Source organism: Bombina bombina, chromosome 5, assembly GCF_027579735.1.
Source record: "Bombina bombina isolate aBomBom1 chromosome 5, aBomBom1.pri, whole genome shotgun sequence".
Classification (NCBI taxonomy): domain Eukaryota; kingdom Metazoa; phylum Chordata; class Amphibia; order Anura; family Bombinatoridae; genus Bombina; species Bombina bombina.
In genome coordinates this window covers 440,564,554-440,588,596 of record NC_069503.1, presented here as the reverse complement: position 1 = coordinate 440,588,596, position 24,043 = coordinate 440,564,554, and the positions used below count along the sequence as shown (strand labels likewise).

At 36.8% G+C, this 24,043-nt stretch overlaps 1 protein-coding gene across 1 annotated transcript in view; it reads left to right on the top strand.

Annotated features, from left to right (window-relative positions):
• Positions 1 to 24,043, top strand: part of ATP2C1 (ATPase secretory pathway Ca2+ transporting 1) — a 209,041-nt gene that overhangs the window by 34,026 nt on the left and 150,972 nt on the right. The window contains 1 exon segment of the mRNA XM_053714301.1: positions 20,386 to 20,541. Within this exon segment, the coding sequence (XP_053570276.1) occupies positions 20,386 to 20,541 (156 nt within the window).

The following is a 24,043-nucleotide window of genomic DNA, read 5'->3' as shown; positions in this document are numbered from 1 at the left end:
TCCGCACCTACTGGAGCAGTAGTCCCATTTGCTCTACCCCATTTTCTCCCAGATTATGTCGAGGAAGGGGTATGAAATGATTCTACATTTCATGCACTACATCGACAACAGCCCGTGCCCCCCTAGGGAGCATCCCCAGTTTGACAGACTGTATAAAATCCGCCCCCTGATTACCCACTTTACTGCCAGGTTTGCAAAAGCTTATACACCTAGAAGGAATATATGTGTGGATAAATCCCTGCTGAAGTATAAGGGAAGGCTGGGATTCAAGCAGTATATTCCTTCTAAGCGCTCCAGGTATGGAGTAAAGGTGTATAAGCTCTGTGAGAGCGAGACTGGGTATACCCAGGCCTTCAGGGTGTACAAGGGAAAGGATAGCTACCTTAACCCTCCAGGCTGCCCAGAACATACGAGAACCACTGGCAAGATTGTCTGGGACCTGATTTTACCCCTGATGAACAAAGGGTACCACTTGTATGTAGACAATTTTTATACAAGTTTCCTTTTGTTTAAGCTACAGTAGCTTGCGGTACAATTCGAAAGAATCGCGCAAGTTTCCCAGGACAATTTGCACACACCCGGCTACGAAGTGGGGAGCCCTCAGCTTGATATTGCACCCCCCCCCCAAACAAGCCAGCAAACCTATGCATAGGTGGTATCACTGTACTCATGATATTGGGGCAGAAACACATAACAGGAGCTGAGAATCCATGCCTAAAGTACAATGTTTGTGAAAAATTACACAAAATGACTGCCCAATAGCTTGACAAAGACTGGTGGTTGAATTAGAGCAAGGAAAGTGTTAAAATACCAGCTTTTCAAACCCCCTAGGGTATGTACTTTTCAAAAATATAGTTTGGAAATAGCAAAGTGCTACTTGTACTTATTGCCCTATAACTTGCAAAAAAAGCAAAGAACATGTAAACATTGGGTATTTCTAATTTTTTTTTCTAAAATTTAGAAAATATTTAACATGAGTGTTTTTTGGTGGTTGTAGATGTGTAACAGATTTTGGGGGTCAAAGTTAGAAAAACTGTTTTTTGTTTTTTTAATTTTTCATCATATTTTATAAAAATTTTTTTATAGTAATTTATAAGATATGATGAAAATAATGGTATCTTTAGAAAGTCCATTTAATGGTGAGAAAAACAGTATATACTGTGTGGGTACAGAAAATGAGTAAAAGGAAAATTACAGCTAAACACAAACACTGCTTAAATGTAAAAATAGCCCTGGTCCCAAACAGTAAGAAAATTGAAAAATGCTGTGGTCAATAAGGGGTTAATAAGAAGATAAGACACATACTTTATATGGAAGAAAGTCCAGATCGAATTCCCCAATATATCTTCTCATTTTTCTCTGCTTACCCCTATAAATGAAAATATTGACTTTCCTCCTGGCTTAGGATATATTCGAAAAGCATTCAAGGGAAAGGTAGAACCTTAAGCATATATCAGTTGGCGCAAGAAACAAAATTTAATTTACAACAGGAACTTGTAGACGCAGGCCCTACTTTTTTCCACCAATGGTATCCATATTATCAGTCATTTATACATAAGCAAACACACTGATAAACTTGATCTTCTTCGATCATTAAAGGGTTTTGAAAGATTATGCACTTCTACCAGTCAGTTGAGACATATACTCTCTCTTTGCTTTATAGTTTTTTTACAGCAGACCAATCCTGGTTATATACCACAATATTTAGATACTTGGGGTAAGGAATTAAATCTAGATTTTAGTTATTCCAACTCTCTAATCATTTAACACAACATGAGTTCTTCAATCTCATGTAAAAACTTTAGAGACGAATTTAATTTTTTTTTACACTACTGGTACTTAACACCTTATCGACTTAGGAAAATATATCCCTCATGTAAATTTACTTGCTGGTGTTGTGAATGTGATTTAGGGAACATGGCACACATCTAGTGGAACGGTCAGTTAGGAACCCCATATTGATAGCAATAGCATTAGAGACTATTGCAATCCTAAATAAACATATCCCAACTGAACTAAACATTTGGCTGTTTAAAAAATTACCGCCTTTCACTTCCTGCGCCGCAGAGGAAGTTACTTAAAGGGACAGTTTACTCAAACATTTTCTCCCCTTTAATTTGTTCCCAATGATCCACTTTACCTGCTGGAGTGTATTAAATTGTTTACAAGTAGCCACTTTACCCTTATATTGGCATTTGAAATAGTTGATTTACCATGTGGTATCCCCACTTATTCTGAAAGTTTGTGGCCGCAGGTCCAAGCTATAGATAAGCTTTGTAAACACAGCCAGCAGAAGAAATTACACTCCCAGTGGGATATAGCAGAGATAAGGTAATACAATGTTGATTTTCCATTATTCTCTCCAAGTACTGGTGATTGTTTTATGGACAAAATATAATATAGTTAGGAGATGGAAGTGTAAAGAAACACCTACTGTAGCTAATTGGATTGACACTTGCAATGAAATATTACGACTAGAAGAATACCTTTATATAAAAATTAGGCGTAAAAAAGCTTATGATAATATTATGTTTCCATCTAAAGAGGAGGAGAGTCCACAGCTTCATTCATCTGTTGGGAATTGAGAACCTGGCCACCAGGAGGAGGCAAAGACATCCCAGCCAAAGGCTTAAATACCTCCCCCACCTCCCTCTTCCACCAGTCATTCTTTGCCTTTTGTCACAGGAGGATGGCAGAGGAGTGCAAGAGTTTCAGAGTAGTCTCTTATGGAGGATAGTGCTCTTCGCTGTGGGACTGGAGTTTTAAGTAGTCCTGTCAGTTTCTGAGAGCCTGGGCTAAAGTTAGAGTCCGGAGATGCAGGGAGAGTCTTTCCGTGAAACCATCCCGTCTCATATTAACAGCTCCATAAGCAATCAGCGTTGACGAGTTTCGCTGCCTGCTTTCTTCACTCAAGTCCATGTCGGGAGCGAGGCTACTAACCTGTCACACTTGAAGGGCCGTGTTCCTTTTCCACAGCGTAGATTCTGGTAAGATCATTTCATTTTTTATTAATAATGATAACATAGAAGTCAGGGTCACAGTGTGGCGCCTTTTTATCTTTATAGAATCAAGGGTTAATATTCCTGGAAGGGGGATTATTGAACGGGGGGGGGGGGATTTATTCATGATATTGTTTGTGTCATTGCTGCGTTATGTGCGAGATGAGGCTCTGGCAATGTGCGCGGCCAGGGAGGAGTCTCTCCTTCTGATCAACATCCTAGAACTACGAGTGATTTACAATGCTCTGAAGGCATGGCCTTCTCTGTAGTCGGTCAGTTGCATCAGATTCCAGACCGACAACATTACCTCGGTGGCTTACATCAACCATCAAGGGGGTACGAGGAGCTTCCTCGCAATGAGGGAGGTGTCTCGGATTCTGGAGTGGGCGGAGTCCCACGACTGCTTACTCTCAGCGATTCACATTCCAGGTGTGGACAACTGGGAAGCGGACTTTCTCAGCAGACAATCCTTCCATCCGGGGGAATGGTCTCTTCACCCAGAGGTGTTTGCGAAGATTTGTCACAGATTGGGAGCATCGGAGATAGATCTCATGGTGTCCAGACTCAATTGCAAGCTACCTCGATACGGATCGAGGTCCAGGGTTTCCCAGGCGGAGCTGATAGATGCCTTAGTGGTTCCTTGGGGATTCAGCCTAGCTTCCATTTTTTCCACCGTTACCACTTCTACTTTGCGAAATGGCACGCATCAAACAGGAGTGGGCCCCGGCAATTCTGATTGCTCCTTCGTGGCCACAGAGGCTGTGGTTTGTGGATCTGGTTGGGATGTCATTCTCTTCGCCGTGGAGGTTACCCTGTCGCAGGGATCTGCTGTCACAGGGCCCCTTTCAACATTGCAATCTAGATTCTCTGAGGCTGACTGTGTGGAGATTGAAAGCCTAGTCTTAGCCAACAGAGGCTTTTCAGAAAGTGTGATTGATACACTAATTCATGCAAGGAAGCCAATCACTCGTCGCATCTACCATAAGGTGTGGAGAACTTGTCCTGGTTTGAGAAGCATGGATATCCTTGGCATAAGGTGAAGGTATCCAGGATTCTGTCCTTTCTCCAAGATGGTTTGGAGAAGGGTCTTGCCGCTAGTTCCTTAAAGGGACAGGTTTCGGCATTATCCGTTTTTTTGCATAGGAGACTCGCTGAGCTCCCTGACATTCAATCTTTTGTTCAGGCTCTGTCTAGAATCAGGCCTGTCTTTAGACAGTCGGCTCCAGCTTGGAGCTTAAACGCAGTCCTTAAGGTTTTGCAGAGGGTTCCGTTTGAACCTATGCATTCCATAGACATTAAGATTCTGTCTTGGAAGGTTCTCTTCCTGTTGGCTATTGCATCGGCACGCAGACTATCTGAACTAGCTGCCTTGCAATGTGATCCTCCTTATCTGGTGTTTCATGCGGATAAGACTGTACTTCGCACTGGGTTGGGGTTTCTCCCCAAGGTGGTGTCTAACCGTAACATCAATCAGGAAATAGTTGTTCCTTCTTTGAAACCACATCCAGGTTATGAAGTAACCTCTCCTTAGAAGAAGAAGGATTAGGACACAGACAGTCTACATCTCTTTTTGTGGTGTATTCTGGGAAGTGCAAGGGGCAAAGGGCCTCTGCTGCTTCTTTGTCCTTTTGGTTGAGGAGCTTGATTCGCTTGGCTTATGAGACAGCGGGACATAAGCCTCCTCATAGGATCACGGCTCATTCAACTAGAGCTGTGGCTTTGTCTTGGGCCTTCAAGAATGAGGCCTCTATGGAGCAAATTTGTAAGGCGGCTACCTGATCCTCCTTGCACACTTTTACAAAGTTTTACAAATTTGACGTTTTTGCTTCTGCGAAAGCTGTTTTTGTGAGAGAGGTTTTGCAGGCTGTGGTGCCCTCAGATTGGGGTCCGCCTTTTGCCCTCCTGGTTTCATTCAGTGTCCTCTAGAGCTTAGGTATATGTTCCCAACAGTAATGAATGAAGCTGTGGACTCTCCTCCCCTCGATGGAAATGAAATTATCAGGTAAGCATAATTTTATGTTTTTTCTGGGATTCCTATATTAATTGTAAGTTTCAGAAGAGACTTCACTACGTCTAATATCGAGTCCACTTATGGTGTAATGCTCCCTGTTATAGCTATTGTTTTTTGTTTTTTTAGAAGTATAACTTTACTCTTAAACGGATTAAACCCATTTTTTAATTTTGTGATTCAGATAGAGCATACAATTTACGTATATTATCTGCTTTTTGTTCTCTCGGTATCCCTTGTTGAAAGCATATGTAGGTAAACTCAGGAGAAACAGCTGCTGATTGGTGCTCATATATGCCTCTTGTCATTGGTTCGCCTGATGTGTTCAGCTAGCTTCCAATAGTGTATTGCTGCTTCTTCAACAAAAGATACTGAGAATGAAGCAAATTTGATAATAGAAGAAAATTGGAAAGTTGTTAAAATTGTATGGTTTATCTGAAAGAAAAACATTGGATTTTGTGTCCCTGTAATGATGTGAATCCACTATGTATTACATTCTCATACATTGTAATTCTAATTAAACTTTCATTTACACCATGAAAAAAACCCTTTAATTATCAAATTGACCTCTTTCTTTGGGTATCTTGAAACTTGGACCCTTTTCTAGGAGAGCATAGGTAGGCTCAGGAATCTGCACTTGTCCCGATAACTATATGTATAAAATGGTCGCAAACATTGTTGCAGACACTATTGCCATATAGTCCTCTAGGGTCTGCCACAGTGTGCTTCATTCTTTTGGTATTCTTTGTTGGAAGAGTAAACCTAAGTAGGATCATATGAGCTGAGGAGCATGCAAATGTCTTTAGAACTCTCTGGCTGCATTGTCTGCAACAATGTATAATATTATTTCAAACATTGTTGCAAACACTTCTGTCATAGAGTACTAAAGACATGTCCTGAGCTCCTTTTAGCCTACATAGGATTCTTATTCCGCAAAGGATACCAAGAGAATACGGTAAATTTGATAACGGAAGTAAAGTGGAAAACTGTGTGTGCTTTTCTTTTCTTTCCTTTTTTTTTTTTTTGCTCTAAATTATTTTACTGAATTTTTTTTCTTTAGCAGCTTGTGTTGGTTTTTATTCAAAATGATCTTATTAGCCAGATCTTGTAGATACTCTCCTCCTCCCCTTTAGTAACTAAAGTTGACTAGACAAGCTCACCTTGTTGCAATGTCGGACCAGTTAATCTATAAATTAGACAGCAGTACAAATATCTTAAAGCCTTCAATGTATAACAGAGTTGTTATAATCTTGGTCCACCATTACACAATGCATTGAAATAACTGGTTTTGGGAATATTATTGGGTCACACTGTAAAGGGAAAAGAAACACTTTGAGACTGTAATATAAAATGATTAAACATAACACTTTGCACCATTTTCTGTATTACTACACTAAAAACTCTAATTTTACAAATCTAACTCTTCTACATTCTACACCGCAATTTGTTGATCAGACAGGTTCGCAAATTGATAGATCTGCTCTATGCATATATAATGAAAATGTATTTTATATCCCTTTTAACTGACACGCCTCAAATGAGTGCCCAAATTGAACAAGCAGGCTTTTGCTATTGCCAAATCCATAATGTGGTATTTTGTAAAAAAAAGTTAACAACTTATAAGGCAGTAAACAGTAAAATGTTAGACATAGTGATATATTTTAGCAAAGATTAGTCTGAGAATAGTTTGCAAGATATATTTGTTAATTATATTAGAATATATGTGTTAAGGTTTATTTTCTATAAAGTAATGGGCATGTTGAAACCTAGTTGTTCCCCTTATCGTAAACTGCATTGGCTTACTCTTTAATTCTAGATTTCCCAGTAACCGTTTCAAATGTGATTATGTTAATTTTTTTTAAATTAAAAAAACACCAGTTTTACCAATAATGATATTTGTGTTTTTCTAAATTTATATAAATTAATTCATATGTATGAATTCAGCAGAGTATACAAGTCCATAATTCTATTTACTTTAAATTTGACTGCATTCATGTTGTATACATAGTAACTGTTATATGTCACGTCTAACAGGCATACCAGCTGTGCATTTCTCTAGAGCATCCTTTGAAAAGAACTTTAACTATGTGTTGGGTTTTGCTTGCTGAGGAGGGATAGAGTGGTTCTGTAGTTGTCCTGGTATTTCAGATAAGCGTATGCAGCGGTATTTCAGATAAGCGTATGCAGTGGTATTTCAGATAAGCGTATGCAGTGGTATTTTAGATAAGCGTATGCAGTGGTATTTTAGATAAGCGTATGCAGTGGTATTGCAGATAAGCGTATGCAGTGGTATTGCAGATAAGCATATGCAGTGACTAGTGACATATGCAGTGACTAGTTTGTATTTCAGAGGAATAGTAAAGTCAGAATTAATCTGTTTGGATAATCATATGCAGCGGTATTTCAGATAAGCATATGCAGCGGTATTTCAGATAAGCATATGCAGTGGTATTGCAGATAAGCATATGCAGTGATATTGCAGATAAGCATATGCAGTGGTATTGCAGATAAGCATATGCAGTGATATTGCAGATAAGCATATGCAGTGGTATTGCAGATAAGCATATGCAGTGGTATTGCAGGTAAGCATATGCAGTGGTATTGCAGATAAACATATGCAGTGGTATTGCAGATAAACATATGCAGTGGTATTGCAGATAAGCGTATGCAGTGGTATTGCAGATAAGCATATGCAGTGGTATTGCAGATAAGCATATGCAGTGGTATTGCAGGTAAGCATATGCAGTGGTATTGCAGATAAACGTATGCAGTGGTATTGCAGATAAGCGTATGCAGTGGTATTGCAGATAAGCGTATGCAGTGGTATTGCAGATAAGCGTATGCAGTGGTATTGCAGATAAGCGTATGCAGTGGTATTGCAGATAAGCGTATGCAGTGGTATTGCAGATAAGCGTATGCAGCGGTATTGCAGATAAGCGTATGCAGCGGTATTGCAGATAAACGTATGCAGCGGTATTTCAGATAAGCGTATGCAGCGCTATTTCAGATAAGCGTATGCAGCGCTATTTCAGATAAGCGTTTGAAGTGACTAGTTTGTATTTCAGAGGAATAGTAAAGTCAGAATTAATCTGTTTGGTTTAGATCACTGGTTTTCAAACCTGTCCTTAGGGCTCTCCAACAGGCCAGATTTTCAGGATTTCCTTGGGTGAGAGCAGGTAAAATAACCATATATACTAATCATCTGATTATTTCATCTGTGCTCCAGTTCAGATATCCTCAACATCTGGCCTGTTAGAGAGGCCTGAGGACAGGTTTGAAAACCAGTGGTTTAGATAGAGCATCCAATAAAAAAAAATAAAAAAATCATTTTACATCTATTAGATATGCTTCATTCTCTTGGTATCCTTTGTCGAAGACTAAAGCTAGGTATGCTCACAGGAGCTCAGGAGCGTGCTGCAGTGTTTGCAACAATATTTGTATCAATCTTATACATTTTTGCAAACACTGCTACCAAAGAGAGGTGAAGACACATGTATGTACACTCCTGAGCCTACTGATATTTACTCTTTAACAAAGGATACCAAGATAATGAAGCATATGTAATAATAGAAGTAAAGTGGAAAGTTTTCTTTTAATGACATTCTTTGTCTGAATCATAAAAGTTTAATTTTGACTTGTATTCCTTTTGTTCTTATTGAAAGCTTAGCTATTCCATTTTCTACAGATTAGAATATATCACCACATGTTCTGCTATTTTCTGCTTGCGCTGATTAAGAGGGGAGCTTTACAGTAATAGAGCAACACTGCAGCAGGAGTAATCTTCTCTCTCCGCTTCATTTTATCTTCGATAACGGCTTCAAACAAGGAGATATATTATCCGTTCTAATGGCCTACTGTCTGATGGTGTTACTGCACCTTAAGCCGCTAGCTAGAATTGTATCTGATTTCTGGAGAGAGACAGAGTGGAGTAATAATTTGTTACAACTCAGCATGATGAGAAAAGATGGGGACAAAATATATGCGGAATTGTAATAATACTTCATGGGCTTATTTTATTGGTGCAAATGTTTTAAAGCCATATTACTGGTAACACACGTTTATTTCACACTACACTTTGGAATGACCTTAAAACAGACAGCTTCTAGTTATAGAATCATTCATTTAGATCAATATTCTCCTCGGTGCTTTTTGCCGAGTCACTTAAAATAATCTTTATCCGGCTTTTGACATTTCTCTCAGACGTGCAGTACAGGGATTGTTGATAGGCAAATGGCTGTTAGCAGATTAGCAGACTAAATATTTAGAATATTTCATTATCTTGGTAACAGTATCCCAAGAATGAGCTAATACATAGCTTAGTTTAAAGCATGAAGCAGACAAAAACAATCTGCTATGAATATACAATAGTGTAGTAGTTTAATTAACTATATTTTTTACAGATGAATGGACATTGTATTACAATTCTACCCTTAAAGAGACATAAAAGGGCAAAAAACACTCTTAGAACAGTTTATTTTGAATTATTGCTTGTGTATAACTATAACCTCAATCACTAGCTAGTTCCCAATAGTACATTGCTTTTTATAAGCCTACCTGTGTATGCAAACATTGCTAATGACATTTCAAGCATACAATAAAGTAGCTTGTGTACAACAGCATGTTGAATATCCTTATTAAAGTCAACCAATTTGCCAACATCATAGTTTTCAAAATGACATGTATAACAAAATAAAGGTAAGGAGGTCAATTAACAATCAAGCAGTGCATTAGGGAAAATGTAGAACAGGCCTCCAATTGCTATAGTTCCTTCCATGTACTAAAGGGCCACTCTTGGAACTCACATGGTGCATGGGCAGCAAGGCCTGAGATAGTAGAGAACCGAGTAGACCCCTTAATAATGAGGTTAATATTTTTTTTATTTATTTTTTATTGAGGTTTTTAACAAAATTGACATTAGATATTTGCCACAATTCAATATAAACAGGTATAAGAACAATTTTTGTACCATAATGCGAAAATATACAAAACAGTTACAAATTGGTGAGACTATAGTCGCCAAGTATAGCAATATAGGTACAATAATACAAACCTATTCATATAATGACATATAAACCAAGGAATAATAGGCAAGTACAACTGAAACCTCCTGTTATATATTTATAGAAACCTCCTATGCTATTAGTAGGCCACTCTTGCAATATCTAGTATCGATGGAGGTAAACTAGAATGATATATAGTTTTATAAACCTCCCAAATAGTGTATAGGCTGCTCATGAACCTATGCAATATATCTTGAATTGCTGGAGATAAAAGAACTAGAGTGATATACGGTCACTTTTGAACCATGGCACATAATTTATAATCTATTATAGATTTTATTAGCTATGTGGTAACTACTGGACTAGTCACTCTTGGATTAGATACATCTTTAATATTACGGTATATGGTAGTTACATATAGGCCACTTGGTAAAATAAGCGTATTTAGCAACTGATAGTACTACAATGAAAATATAGTAAATATACGTACGGATTAGCTGAAGAACCGTATTCATATTTTTAACATAAAAGCATGGATTTTAACTATGAGTGCAACTAACGGAACCTATGGCTCACTAGGCAGATTGTACAAAAACCGACTTGTATAAAATATTAGTTCTCTGCAAACATTCATAGCAGTGGGAAATATCAAACTGTGGGGAAGTGTTTGCAGAAGTAACTGTAATCCAACTGTAGCCTAGGTATTCTCCATAAAAATAGATAACAGCACATTCTACAACCACAACATAAGCTTTGATATTTTAGAATATTGAAAGGTAACCCCCAGCCATGCATTTTATCCAGTATACCCTAATGTCCCTTCCAAAATGTAAGACTATACCTAAAGACAAATATGGGTCACTCTCGGGCCAAACCACCAAATAATAGCTCATAAATTAGGCACGCAAGGACATGCATATGTTAGATGCAAATGGTTATTGGAATAGTAGGGTGAATATAGTTGAACAAAATGGTTTGCAGATGCAAGGCGTCCTAACAATTAACCAATGATGCAACAATATAGTGAAGCAGAATTAAGGGAGAAATTGCAAACATGCTCTCTCAATTTATGGGGGGCTCAGAGGATTGAATATTGATTATATTGGTCAGCTAGAACAAGTTTTGAAAGGGGTTTTGTAAGTAAGGCATAAGAAAGGAGGGACCTATAACTAAATAACCCAGTTAACCCAATATAAAAGGAAGTGCTCACTGATAAGGGGCCATGTTGCATGTTCATCATTGATTGGTTGTGGAGGTGTTATGTATGTGATTTAAGGTAAGAATAGTGCAAATTCACCATTTTAGATTTGTGCGGTTGTTTTATTTAGTGTGTCGGTTCCAGTGTTTGCTGATCGACAGCCGTTATCGGTAGTTCAGGGTGCATTTGTATGAAAATGGGGATCGAATCCGGTGGCAGTTATCAAGCTCGTCTGTGTTCAACTCCGCTATCGGAAAAAAAAAAAAATTGAATCGACCCCATAGTTGCCAAAGGACACTATTGCAGTTTGCATGCTCTAACAAATTAGAGCATTTAATTTTTGTGTTGCCGTCCCCTGAATTGTTTTTATTGTTGATAAAATATGTAATTGTTTAAATGAAAATACTATTGTACAGTAACGTTTTTGAGTTAATAGCGTATGTTACTTATTATTACATTTTTATTGCTAAGAATATTTTATATGATCTGGGTCAGGGCTTAACAAGTTTTGGAAGCAAACATACCACTGCATTGTGAAATGTTATTTTTGTTTATAAACTTTTTAGATTGTTTCATTTCAATCTATATAAATGTGCTTACTGGTTCCTAAAATGATTTTCCTTCAATGTTCTGACTTGCTGCTGCGTTTTCTATATATATGAGAAAATACTCATTACTCGCCCATCCTTTAATGATATTTATTGTGACATTTCAGGGATAAACCTCCCCTTCCTCAGACAGAGCATAAATGTGACTAAAACATACTTTATAGAAACCCCTTAATCTCATGATCATTGAATCATCCAATCAGTGTAAAGAAATAAACTTAGCAATTGCACACTGATATACAAACTTCATCTTGTAATGTATTCCGTACCATGGCAACCTAATTTCCTCTGGTTGTGTGGGCACCAGAAGTGCCCACGTGCTTCAGCTACGTACTGGAAGTGCGTCATCATACTGAAAGGGTTAAGTGCAGTTCATAGTCCATGGAATGCGGAACTGTGCAAACCTTATGTGCAAGCTGTTTTAATGGACAGTAGGCTGCTTAAACGGATATGAAACCCAAAATTGTTCTTTCATGATTCAGATAGAGCATGCAATTTTTAACAACATTCTTATTTACTTCTGTTATCATTTTTTCTTTGTTCAATTGGTATCTTTTGTTGAAAAGCATGGAGGTAAGCTTAGGAACCAGTGCATTTCTGGCACTATTTATTAGCAGTTTTGCAAGAATGTTATCCATTTGCAAGAGCACTAGAGGGCAGCACTATTTCCTGCCATGTAGTGCCACAGATACCTGACTAGGTATCTCTTCAACACAGAATATCATGGGAATGAAGCAAATTTGAAGATAGAAGTAAATTGGAAACTCTTTGAAAATGGTATGCTCTCTCTGAATCACAAAACATTTTTTTTGGTGTTTCATATACTTTTAAATGGACAGTAAACAATTTGAGATTTTAACCCCTTAACGACCAACGACGTATGGGGTACGTCCTGCAAAAATATGCAGTTAACGACCAAGGACGTACCCCGTACGTTGTTGGTCTTTGAAAGCGGTAGAAGCGCTTCCAGCTGCTTTCATGTTATTGCAGTGATGCCTCGATATTGAGGCATCATGCAATAACTGTTTTTAGCCATCTGATGCAGAGAGAGCCACTCTGTGGCCCTCTCTGCATCAGCCATTGATGGCCGTTATTGTTGGTGGGTGGGAGCTCATCCAGGGAGGTGGGTGGGAGCTCATCGGTGGAGGAGGGGGGCGGGATCACGTGCGGGTGTGCGCCAGCGTGGGATCCCTACAAAAGACATCAATATGCTGTAGATGTGAGGGTGGGAGAGACGACTGGGAAGTGTGGGATTTTAAAATTAAGGGATCTGGTAGAGGGTGGGGGGTTGGATGTTGAGGGGGGGGGCAGCTACACTACAGAAATGAAGCAATACTTTTAAAATAAAATATAAAAATAATACCTCTCTTATTTCAAACTGGGTACTGGCAGACAGCTGCCAGTACCCAATATGGCGCACAATAAGGCAGAGGGGTTGTTAAAGAGCTGTTTGGGGGTGGGGGGCTAAGGGGGGAATCCTACACAGCAGAAGATTTTTTTTTTTTTTTTTTAAAACCCCAACCCCCCCCCCCCCCCCCCCAAAAAAAAAAAGGGAGGGAAGAGAGCTGTTTGGGAGGGATCAAGGGGTGGGATGTGTCTGGTGGGAGGCTGATCTCTACACTAAAGCTAAAATTAACCCTGTAAATATGTAAGATAATAAGTAGAGCGCTGGATATATAAAAAAGGATACCACACAAATTACAATATGAAAAGATCCTTCGTTCTTTTCAAGTGAAAGTAAAACTATTAGAAGTGAGAGTAAGTGCGCTAAAAAGCTAAAGGTATCCGTTGAAAATTAAAAGTGTATACTATTCCTTTGACATGCTAGGGTTATTCTTGGAAGTATATTCACATATGTGTAAAAAAAAAAGACAGTAAAATTCCTATAAAAAAATAAAATAAAGATACATTCACTCATTCTTAAACACTTATATATATATATATATATCCTGGAGATAGCAGTGAAGTGTGTTATTAATCAAAAAATCTATAAGTATTAAAAATATATTGTGTACCAAAATATCAAAGAAGATAAGTATATCTCTATCTACAAGTGTGAGTGTATCATCCACACAAAATATAAATCTATAAATTAGTGCTCAGTGGTTATAAAGCAATAATGAAACCTAGAACTTACTAATAGACAATGCTAATGTCACATTCAATTTAAAAGGGATTTATTCTCCAAAATTAAAATCAAATGGTAAAATAAATAAATATGAGTACACTGTTGTCTCCAGGATTATTACCTCCTTAAGACGTTAAAGATACATTAACTCATTCTTAAACATAATATATATATATATATATATATATATATATATATATATATATATATATATATATATATATATATATATATATATATATATATATATATTTTATATATATATATATTTTTATAGGAATTTTACTGTCATTTTTTTTTTTTTTTTTTACACATATGTGAATATACTTCCAAGAATAACCCTAGCATGTCAGACGAATAGTATACACTTTTAAATTTTCAACGGATACCTTTTAGCTTTTTAGCGCACTTACTCTCACTTCTAATAGTTTTAAAATTAACCCTGTAAGCTCCCTACAAGCTACCTAATTAACTCCTTCACTGCTAGACATAATACATGTGTGATGCGCAGCGGCATTTAGCAGCCTTCTAAATTACCAAAAAACGCCATACATGCCAGCTATTTCTGAACAAAGGGGATCCCAGAGAAGCATGTACAACCATTTGTGCCATAATTGCACAAGCAGTTTGTAAATAATTTCAGTGAGAAACCTAAAATTGTGAAAAATGTAAAGTTTTTTTTTTTTAAATTTGATCGCATTTGGCGGTGAAATGGTGGCATGAAATATACCAAAATGGGCCTAGATCAATACTTGGGGTTGTCTACTACACTAAAGCAAAAATTAACCCTACAAGCTCCCTGATTAACTCCTTCACTGCTGCGCATAATACACATGTGGTGCGCAGTGGCATTTAGCGGCCTTCTAATTACAAAAAAGCAACGCCAAAGCCATGTATGTCTGCTATTTCTGAGCAAAGGGCATCACAGAGAAGCATTTACAATCATTTATGCCATAATTGCACAAGTAGTTTGTAAATAATTTCTGTGAGAAACCTAAAGTTTGTGAAAAAGTGAACGATTTTTTTTATTTGATCGCATTTGGCGGTGAAATGGTGGCATGAAAAATACCAAAATGGGCCTAGACCAATACTTTGGGATGTCTTCTAAAATAATATATATACATGTCAAGGGATATTTAAGGGTTCCTGAAAGATATCAGTGTCCCAATGTAACTAGCGCTAATTTTGAAAAAAGTGGTTTGGAAATAGCAAAGTGCTACTTGTATTTATTGCCCTATAACTTGCAAAGAACATGTAAACATTGGGTATTTCTAAACTCAGGACAAAATTTAGAAACTATTTAGCACGGATGTTTTTGGTATCAAAGTTAGAAAAAGTGTGTTGTTTTTCAAATTTTTTCCTCAGATTTTTTTTTTTTTTTATAGTAAATTATAAGGTATGATGAAAATATTGATATCTTTAGAAAGTCCATTTAATGGCGAGAAAAATGGTATATAAAATGTGTGGGTACAGTAAATGAGTAAGAGGAAAATTACAGCTAAACACAAACACTGCAAAAATGTAAAATAGCCTTGGTTCTAAACGGTCAGAAAATGGAAAAGTGCTGTGGTCCTTAAGGGGTTAATATAAAATACTTAATTATGCATAGTAAAAAAACTTTGCAATATGCTGTCATGATTTATTTTGCCACATTTTCTTGTAATTTAAGTCTGAAAATTGTTGGTTTTCCAGCCCTGACAACTGAAAGAGCACATGGCAGGCTTCACATGCCTAACCTTACCACAAATCTGTCCCAGATTTTGAGTTTTATCCCAGATTTGCAGTTTATGTTGTAATTTCTGCTAAAGCCAAAAATGTAAGTTTTGTTAAGACGGCAACAGTGACAAGTGCGGTCTTCTCCAGACTCAAGTCTTAATTAACTCCTCCAAATAAGGAAAGTGAGTGGAGTTTGACCATTGATAAACTGTTGCAACAAATGAGGTGTTAATCCGCTCTTGTAACATTCAGGATCTTTCCTTAAGTAAAATAAATAAATAAACCAGAGTAAACACAAGTGTTTAAAGAAATCTTCATTGTTTTCTTGCAAAATTAGCACTTAGACATTCTCAGTGTCGCCACTACTTATAGTGAGATGAGATCTGACAGTACAAAACACTTATACTGTCACATGGTTGTACAGCAAAAGTTGTCTACTGATCATGGGCTTGGGCAGGTTTCTCATAGCAACCACATCAAAGGAAAAACTACTTCTTTTACTTCCTATAGATACCACAACCCCCTTGTGGAGCTGTGACAGGGTGTAATTGACCATTTACAAATTAAATACAATTTAAAAAAAGCTAAAATCCTTTTTAAAATTGTGCACAATTGATATAGCAAATACTTCTGTTAAGTATAACCTACTTCTTTTTTATTACAACCATGAACTAGTTTTATATCCCTTTTAATATATTGAGAATCAGCAGTGATATATTGCAATTGCAAGATCTTTACTGTGTCTTTTAAGCTTTTCTATGCTTGTTTAATTTCCTTCTAAACAAAAATACATATTTTAATGGTTAACTATTACTTTTATTTCTTCATTGATTAAAAATTCTCTTTTGAAGATTTCAGTTTCACCATTTTATTATCTGAAACTAAAGTTATTGATCTATTAAAAACAAGCTTTCCTTTTAAGCATTGTATTTCTAATTCTATACCTTATTCAAGTACTTTTAGCTTTGACCTTACATGGCATTGGCTTTGGTTTATCAGAATTCAACGGGAGTGTGTGAATCCAGCATTAAGTTTTGTGATCTATCATACTGTCAAGTTTCAGAAGCCCAAGGGATACTAAAAAAAAAAGCCTACCGTTCTACCAGAGTAGTGTGGTTGCTTTTAACACTTGCACTGCTGACAAAGCGTATGTGTTTTGCTTATTTTTCTTCTGCCAGGACTCAAAATTGAAGGGATTTTGTAATCAATGTTTTCTTTGGTCAATCTAAAAGAATGTTAGTTTGAAACAAAATGATGTCCATATTGTGAATAAAGCTGCTTTCTCTCACTCTATTGTATATTTATATTCAGCAATTGTAGATCTAAAGCCTCTAATCTCTGTTGTTGGCAAAAAAACACCTTCCCCTGGAGCTTGTTACCTTCACCATCTCTTTATTTATAGATAGTTATAAATGAATATCTCTTGCTATAACATGCTTCCAACTTCAAGTGTCTATTTAGTTAAGTATTGTCGGGACACAACCTGTGACCTTGCAAAAGGCCCCAGTGTGCAGGCACCATGTATGCTTGAGAATATGTTTCTTGGGTTTCTCAAGTAGATTTTATGGACTGTGAATACAACTGTAAAAGCACTTTAGACTTAATGGGTTAATCAAAAGGCTACATGCACACTAGCAACTGCATAATGCCAACTGCCAAAGGATCTCTTGTTTGCCACAGTCCCACAGGGAAGTCTTATGACAGTTATTATACTGATACTGTAGGTGTATGTCATTTAGAGAGGTGTCTAAAGTCTTGCGCAATGTTCCTTAAAAAAAAAAGAAAAAAAGGAAAAGAACAACTCTGTGATTACCATGACCTGAGACTGTTTTAGATGGAACTATATTAACATCCTCAAATTTTTACATTATGGATTCACAAAAGGTCTTGGTTTAAGGGTCATTAAACACTAAATAAATGCTAGATAGAATGATGCATTCAAAGAAAAGATTAGTCTAAGAATAACATATAGATGCATTTTTTTTAAGTTTCTTTAGTTCTTTAAATAGTGCTAAAATAAGTGTAACATTTTAGTTTCTATAAATCAATGGGAGCTGCCATGTTGTAACATAAGTTACATTCTCTGCTGTGGCCAATTAGATACAGTTATAAATAGGTAACTAGAATGTGCAGTCAATAATTCTGTTTTGCACTTCTATTTCAAATAGAAACTGAAAAATTTACAATTTCAGAGTGGAATTACAGTTATAGGGGACAAAATAAATAATGAAAGTATATTCTATACTTCTTTTTGCGATTTATCATTTTATATTACCATGTCAAAGTGTTTAATGTCCCTTTTTAATGTGCTCTGAAAGTCCAGGTTTCTTGCCATTTACTGGATTAAGAAGTCTCTTGTATAACAATTATTTGAAGCAGTTGTTCATGTGCAACTCAAGTTTAAATCTGTAGGGCTTTCATGGAATTTACCTCTGTTGTTTGAAGCCATCTCAGTTTGAACCACACATCCCTCTGGAATCTTTTAATGACTGTTTTTTATTTGTCAGTCTGTTCAGATAGGAAGTTTTTGGTTAATTCCTTGTCTCCTATATCTCCCATAGTTTGCTGTCTCCATTTATATCTCAACAAGACAAAAGGCTGGGGGATTCATTTTAGCAGGAACATTGAAAAGGAAGTTTATTAGCAAAGATTATTCACTATATCATTTGAGCCTAAGTTACCTATTTCTCAAATGGTTGAGCTCATTCTACAAGGGCAGTTTTCATTACATGGACTGAGGCAGATATCTTTTCTAAAGGATCTATATAAAGCAGCTTTCGCATTTTACCACTTTGACATGTCTTTGCTGAGCCAAAATAAGCAGACATTATATCATACTGTAATTTCCATATCTAGACTTATTTCACAAACGTATCCCTCATGCAGCTTCTCTCCATTTCTTCACTGTTTTGTACCTTAGATGGTGTATGACTGTAAGATGGTTGTATTCTTATTCACAGTCATGATAGTGGATAAGCGTGCCATACAGGCTTTACCAGTGTTTGAGGCAGCTGCTGCTACTGCAGTCTGCCCAGCATGCCCTTTTGGAGTAAGTGCACAAGTTCACCTGAAATGTATAGCAGCACCCCTGTGATAAGCTTAGTATTGCCCCTGTTGTGCTAAGGATTCTACAAAGTTTTGCTTTTTGGGGATCAGTCTACTTGAAAACTTGTATTTTCAAATATAGATAATCTCTTTTTTACCCTTTTCCCAGTTTTGAATAACCAACACTGTTAAAGTAATACACTTTTTACCTCTGTGATAACCTAAGCCTCTGCAGACTGCCCCGTTATCTCACTGCTATTTACAAACTTACATTTTAGCCAATCAGTGCGGACTCCTGCATAACTCCACAGGCGTGAGCACGATACTATTTATATGGCACACATGAACTAGCAGTGTCTAACTGTGAAAAGCAGTAAAGTTCACTGAGATAAGTCTTCAATGGTTTAGAAATCAATTTGAACCTTCCTAGATTTAGCTCTCAACAAAGAATAACAAGACAATTAAGCAAATTTGATGATAAAAGTAAATTGGAAAGTTGTTTAAAATTGCATAACTATCTGAATAATGAAAGTTTAATTTTTACTTTACTGTCCCTTTAAGGGAAAGATGAGCATCCGCTCTACACTTGGCTTGAAAACCTGTCATCAACCTCCCACACATAAACCTATTCTCTGGCAACATAATTGAAAGCCATTTCTACTTTTCCTTTCTGGGAAGTTTGTGCAATGGCATTTCATCCAGGCATTTCATTAAGTACTTTAATTTTTTTAACTGTTGAATTGTAAATGCTAGGAAAGTGTAAGCTTTACATTTAATTATTATTTTTTTTTTATATAAGATCTTAGTTATGCCTGGCAATTTATTGTCATGTCTGTTGTGGACTGCCAGGCAGAAATGAGATAATAACAAGAGGAGCAAAAATATATTTATCATTTGGTGCGCACACCTATTGTTTTTGTCTAATAGCTCATCATGACTTTACTAGAATTCAGAATAAAGACACTTATGGAATTCTAATTCAGACACATTTTATATTTTGGAAACGTTTTTAATCTATATAACAGTCAGTGAAAAAATATTGTTGTACACCACAATACAGACTTTAGTTTTAAGTCATTAACACAAGTCTCCGGCAAATGCTTCACAATATTAGATTAGAAATGAATCTGGTTACAGAGTCATGTGATTTTTATATTTATGCCTTATGATTTTGCATTAACAGTAGTAAAATATTGTAATCAATGCAGATTTAAAGTAAAGGTGCCAGGGGAACACAGGTAAAGTAGTGTATGAATTTAGTGTCTGGAGACCACACACTTTTTAAATGGACCCTGAGTATGGAATGAATTTCTTTTTTATACCATTTTTTTTTTTTTGAGGCTTTGTTTGGTGAAAGGGAACTATAGCAAGCCAAGAGAGGGGCAATTTCCTTATCTTGGCTTATTCATAGAATAGCATTTACAAAATGTTACCCCCCACACTTGTGTGTTAAGGTTCCAGTTATGTGTTAAGGGAAATAAAATAAAAGCACCCTATAATAATTTATGTGCTTTATAGTGAAGCTCTTAATTGCCCTCCTTGGGAAACAAACTTTCCCCTGAGTGCTGCTATGTGAGTGACCAATGAAAAGTTAATTTCTTTTTTCCCCTGCATTTTATGTGTGTATCTAGTGTTTAGATTTTGTACATACTGATCAGTAATATTATTTTTGTTTTCTGTCAGGCAATGGATCTCTCTGTTGATGAGTCCAGTTTAACAGGGGAAACTGCTCCTTGCTCCAAGTCAACAGCTCCCCAGCCATCTGCCACTAATGGAGACCTAACATCAAGAAGTAACATAGCCTTCATGGGAACACTAGTCCGATGTGGTAAAGCAAAGGTAAGAATATTATTTTTTCTAACTAAAGATATAGTAGCATTGCATATAATTCATACAGTTTGTGAAAATAAGATGATGTACAGTACACCTACAGCTTTGTGTACCACATCTTTACTGTGATGAAGGCGTCTCGTGCAGAATACTTCAACTCTTGCAAAAAGACAATTTGCTGCAGTCAAGAAAAAAAACCCACAACATTTTATTTAATGAGCTCTTTATATTAAGAGTCTGAGATTCTAAAAAGCATTGGAATGAATGTTTAATCCTTCAGAGGCACCTTCATTGTGGAATAGTCTGTTGCAGGAGAAATCTGAGAGATTTGCAGTGAATGCCAATACATTATGTCCTCTTTGATAATTTAATTTCATGGATAACAACACGCATCAAACCTGGCTGATTCATGAGGAGAAGATAAGCAGGCATTTTATTTAATGATTTCTTTTGTACATTATTTGTAGTTTTCACAAACAATAAAACATTTTAAGCTTGAAGCTTTTCCCAGTTAAATGGTAATGAGATGCAGTGTGATTCCACAGGATTTAGCAAGTTTATAGTGAAAATTTTAAGGTTAGTAAAATAAAATAATGTATCTTAATTGCAAAATTGTCAGTGTAAGAACTGTGAACAAAAGTATGACTAATGGATATATGTTTGTCTAGCTAATCTGTGTGTCCTAATCTAATTATTTTTTTTTCAGTTTAATTTATCTAATGTATTTATTTATTTATTATATCTATCTCTGGCTATAAATTAATCAGAAGTGCAACAGTGAGTTCTCGCCTCTAAAATAAAAATAAATAAGTAAAAAAAAAATAATAATAATAATAATTGCCAGAGTGCTTATTTCTTTATGTACATGTATATTGATTTTGAAAAACTTAACTTTCTTGAAACATCAAAATAATAATAATAAAAAATCCCTATGTGAGCCTTTATCAAGGGAAAATAGGCAGAATGAATTAGATTTCATGCTGAGAGCTAGTAGTGTGCAGCAGGCGCACTTTAAAAATTAAATCCTGGGGGGCGGAGCTTAAACCTGAACCGATCAGACGCACATTGCTTGAGCTTCGAGACTAACTTATATTTTAAAGCTTAATACAGCTATCCTACATTTTGCAATGTGACCCCTCTACCGACCAATACCCCAATGAAGACAGTGAGGGTGGTTCCAAACCCCGATGATTCCCGCACAGCAACTTAAAAGAAGAACAACCGACAAGCACTTGCGGCCTTACCCTCGTGGTGTTAAACAGAGCGCAGAGCTGTGACATTGAATGGCTTGAGAACCGGCCAACACACTCACGCAAACCCTATGCAGCAATCTATTACATTATGAAACTGGTAACGATCCGCTTTCTCTATATAACAGTTACACCATAAATCCGACTGGTCAACAAATGTTAGAGAAACGGCCATACTAGCTTTTAAGATGGAGGCAGTGATGCAGCTTTGGGAGGAGACTATCTGTAAAATTCTGGAGGAGCATGTCTCCCAACTAATTAAATCAGTTGAGCAATATTTCCCTGGAATAGTAGGAAAGCAAATTGAAACCGAATACTGCACTAACCCTAAAGATATACTAATGGCAAGACCAGGTGCCGGCTGCGTGGAGGTGACGATCGCTACAGAACCCACAGTGACCCATGTGATCGGTGAAAGAGTTGGGAAAGTACCGGCATACGATCTGCAACTCTACAGCATGTTCAGTATTCATGTGGGAAAGAATATGCCTCACAGGAGAGCTAAAGCGACAGAACATTACTACCAGGGACTGGCTGTGCCGTCTCTGAGAATGTTAGATGCCAGCTTATTGGATCCTCGAGGGAAACCTATCACAGCTGAAAGACACAGGCCTCTAAAATGTGGAGTGGGCTAGACATTGTCAGCTTGATGAAGAACCTAGTTTGGCAGTCTCTTCACTCCCAGGCTTCTACTGCGTTTTTTAGAATATTAACTGAAAGACGTGTGGGTCTGCAAACCCAAGTTTATTCATGGCTTGATAGTTGCAAGTTACGTTTTTATATATTTGTAAATTTAGCTTAGTTAATATGTCTACAGGGGTTGGCCTTGTTATCTAGGCTTAATTGTTGTACTGATACCTTAGGTGAGTTATCTGTGATGTTCCCTATATATGGATGGTTTTATTGATTTTTTTTGCTATGTACTAGTAAGCTATATTAATCTGTACTTGCTCCCTATTTGACATTAGAAGATAGTTACTTTTGTGCTGTTAAATTACTATTCATATGCTTCATAGGGTAACTTACACAAGGTCACAGCTTTCATTTAGTCTTTCCGAGAGACTGGATGGTTGCCTCAGCTAAGAGTAAAGACTGGCTAATGAAGATCTGAAGTTCTGATGTTACACCTTCATCAATTTACAGAACAGTTTATTATGAACAGTTGATACATTCTGCCAAGTTACAGTTTTTATAATGTTCCCATTTTGCTATTGCTATGGTGGGTGCTGTTTATGTTGACATGGTGGGTGTTAAGCAATCATAGTCAAATAAAAACAAATATGTGTGGGCTCCACTGTCTGCGGCCGGGACAAGGGATTCTCCCTCTCAAAATTGCTACTCTCACAATAGCAGGTACGCAACTCTCCATCGGTCCTATAATTCCCTACCACAGGTTACATAGAGTTAGTTCACTGTAGCTTACAGCTGTGGTCATGCATATACAACTTCTCCTAGCTCATATGTTTTTATACTGCCACAAATTTCTAGATACCTCACTACTTTAAGTGACCCAAAATGAAGCCTGGGTGGCTAATAGTAACTAGAGCACCTGAATCTTACTGCCTAAAGACGCTCCCAATTGGAGAATATTTCAGTTTACTGCTGTGATCACATTACCAATATGTTGTCTAGTAGAGGACATAATATTCATAAATACTGCTGCCTACGAGTTAAAATTGTCCATACTATTTCTTATTACCTGTGAAGACATGGGATTAGTGGGTTCTATACATCACCAATAGTAGCTAATTTGTACTAGTCCATATTTGGTTATAATGTACTCCTCCTGAGGCATAATAAGTTCTATGTTTTCACTTCACTTTTCTGCATCCTAGAATTTTCTTAACTCCATACTGCAAACTCCGCCCCCCCCCCCGATATTGTTTACCCGGTAAACATTGGAAAATATATCCCTCGACCTATAATCCTAAACCAATATTTTAGATTCTGTATGTTAATTACAAAATTATACTCCCCTTTCCCCATAATATTATTACTGTATACTCATTCCTTATGCTATACTTGGCACCATAATATAGTCCTAAGTGTCCAAGAGTGGCCCTCTAGGCTTAATATCTATTAAATGCCCCCTACCATGTCCCCTTATTAGTTGTAAGTAATGTTAAAGGTCCAAGAACGACCAATATTCTTTCTATTGGGATATATTCTTTATAAGTCTTGATAGTTGAAAATAGGGGTTAACTGTACTGTATTCTATTTTTCTTGCATTTGATATCATATATTAGTTATAAATAAGAGTT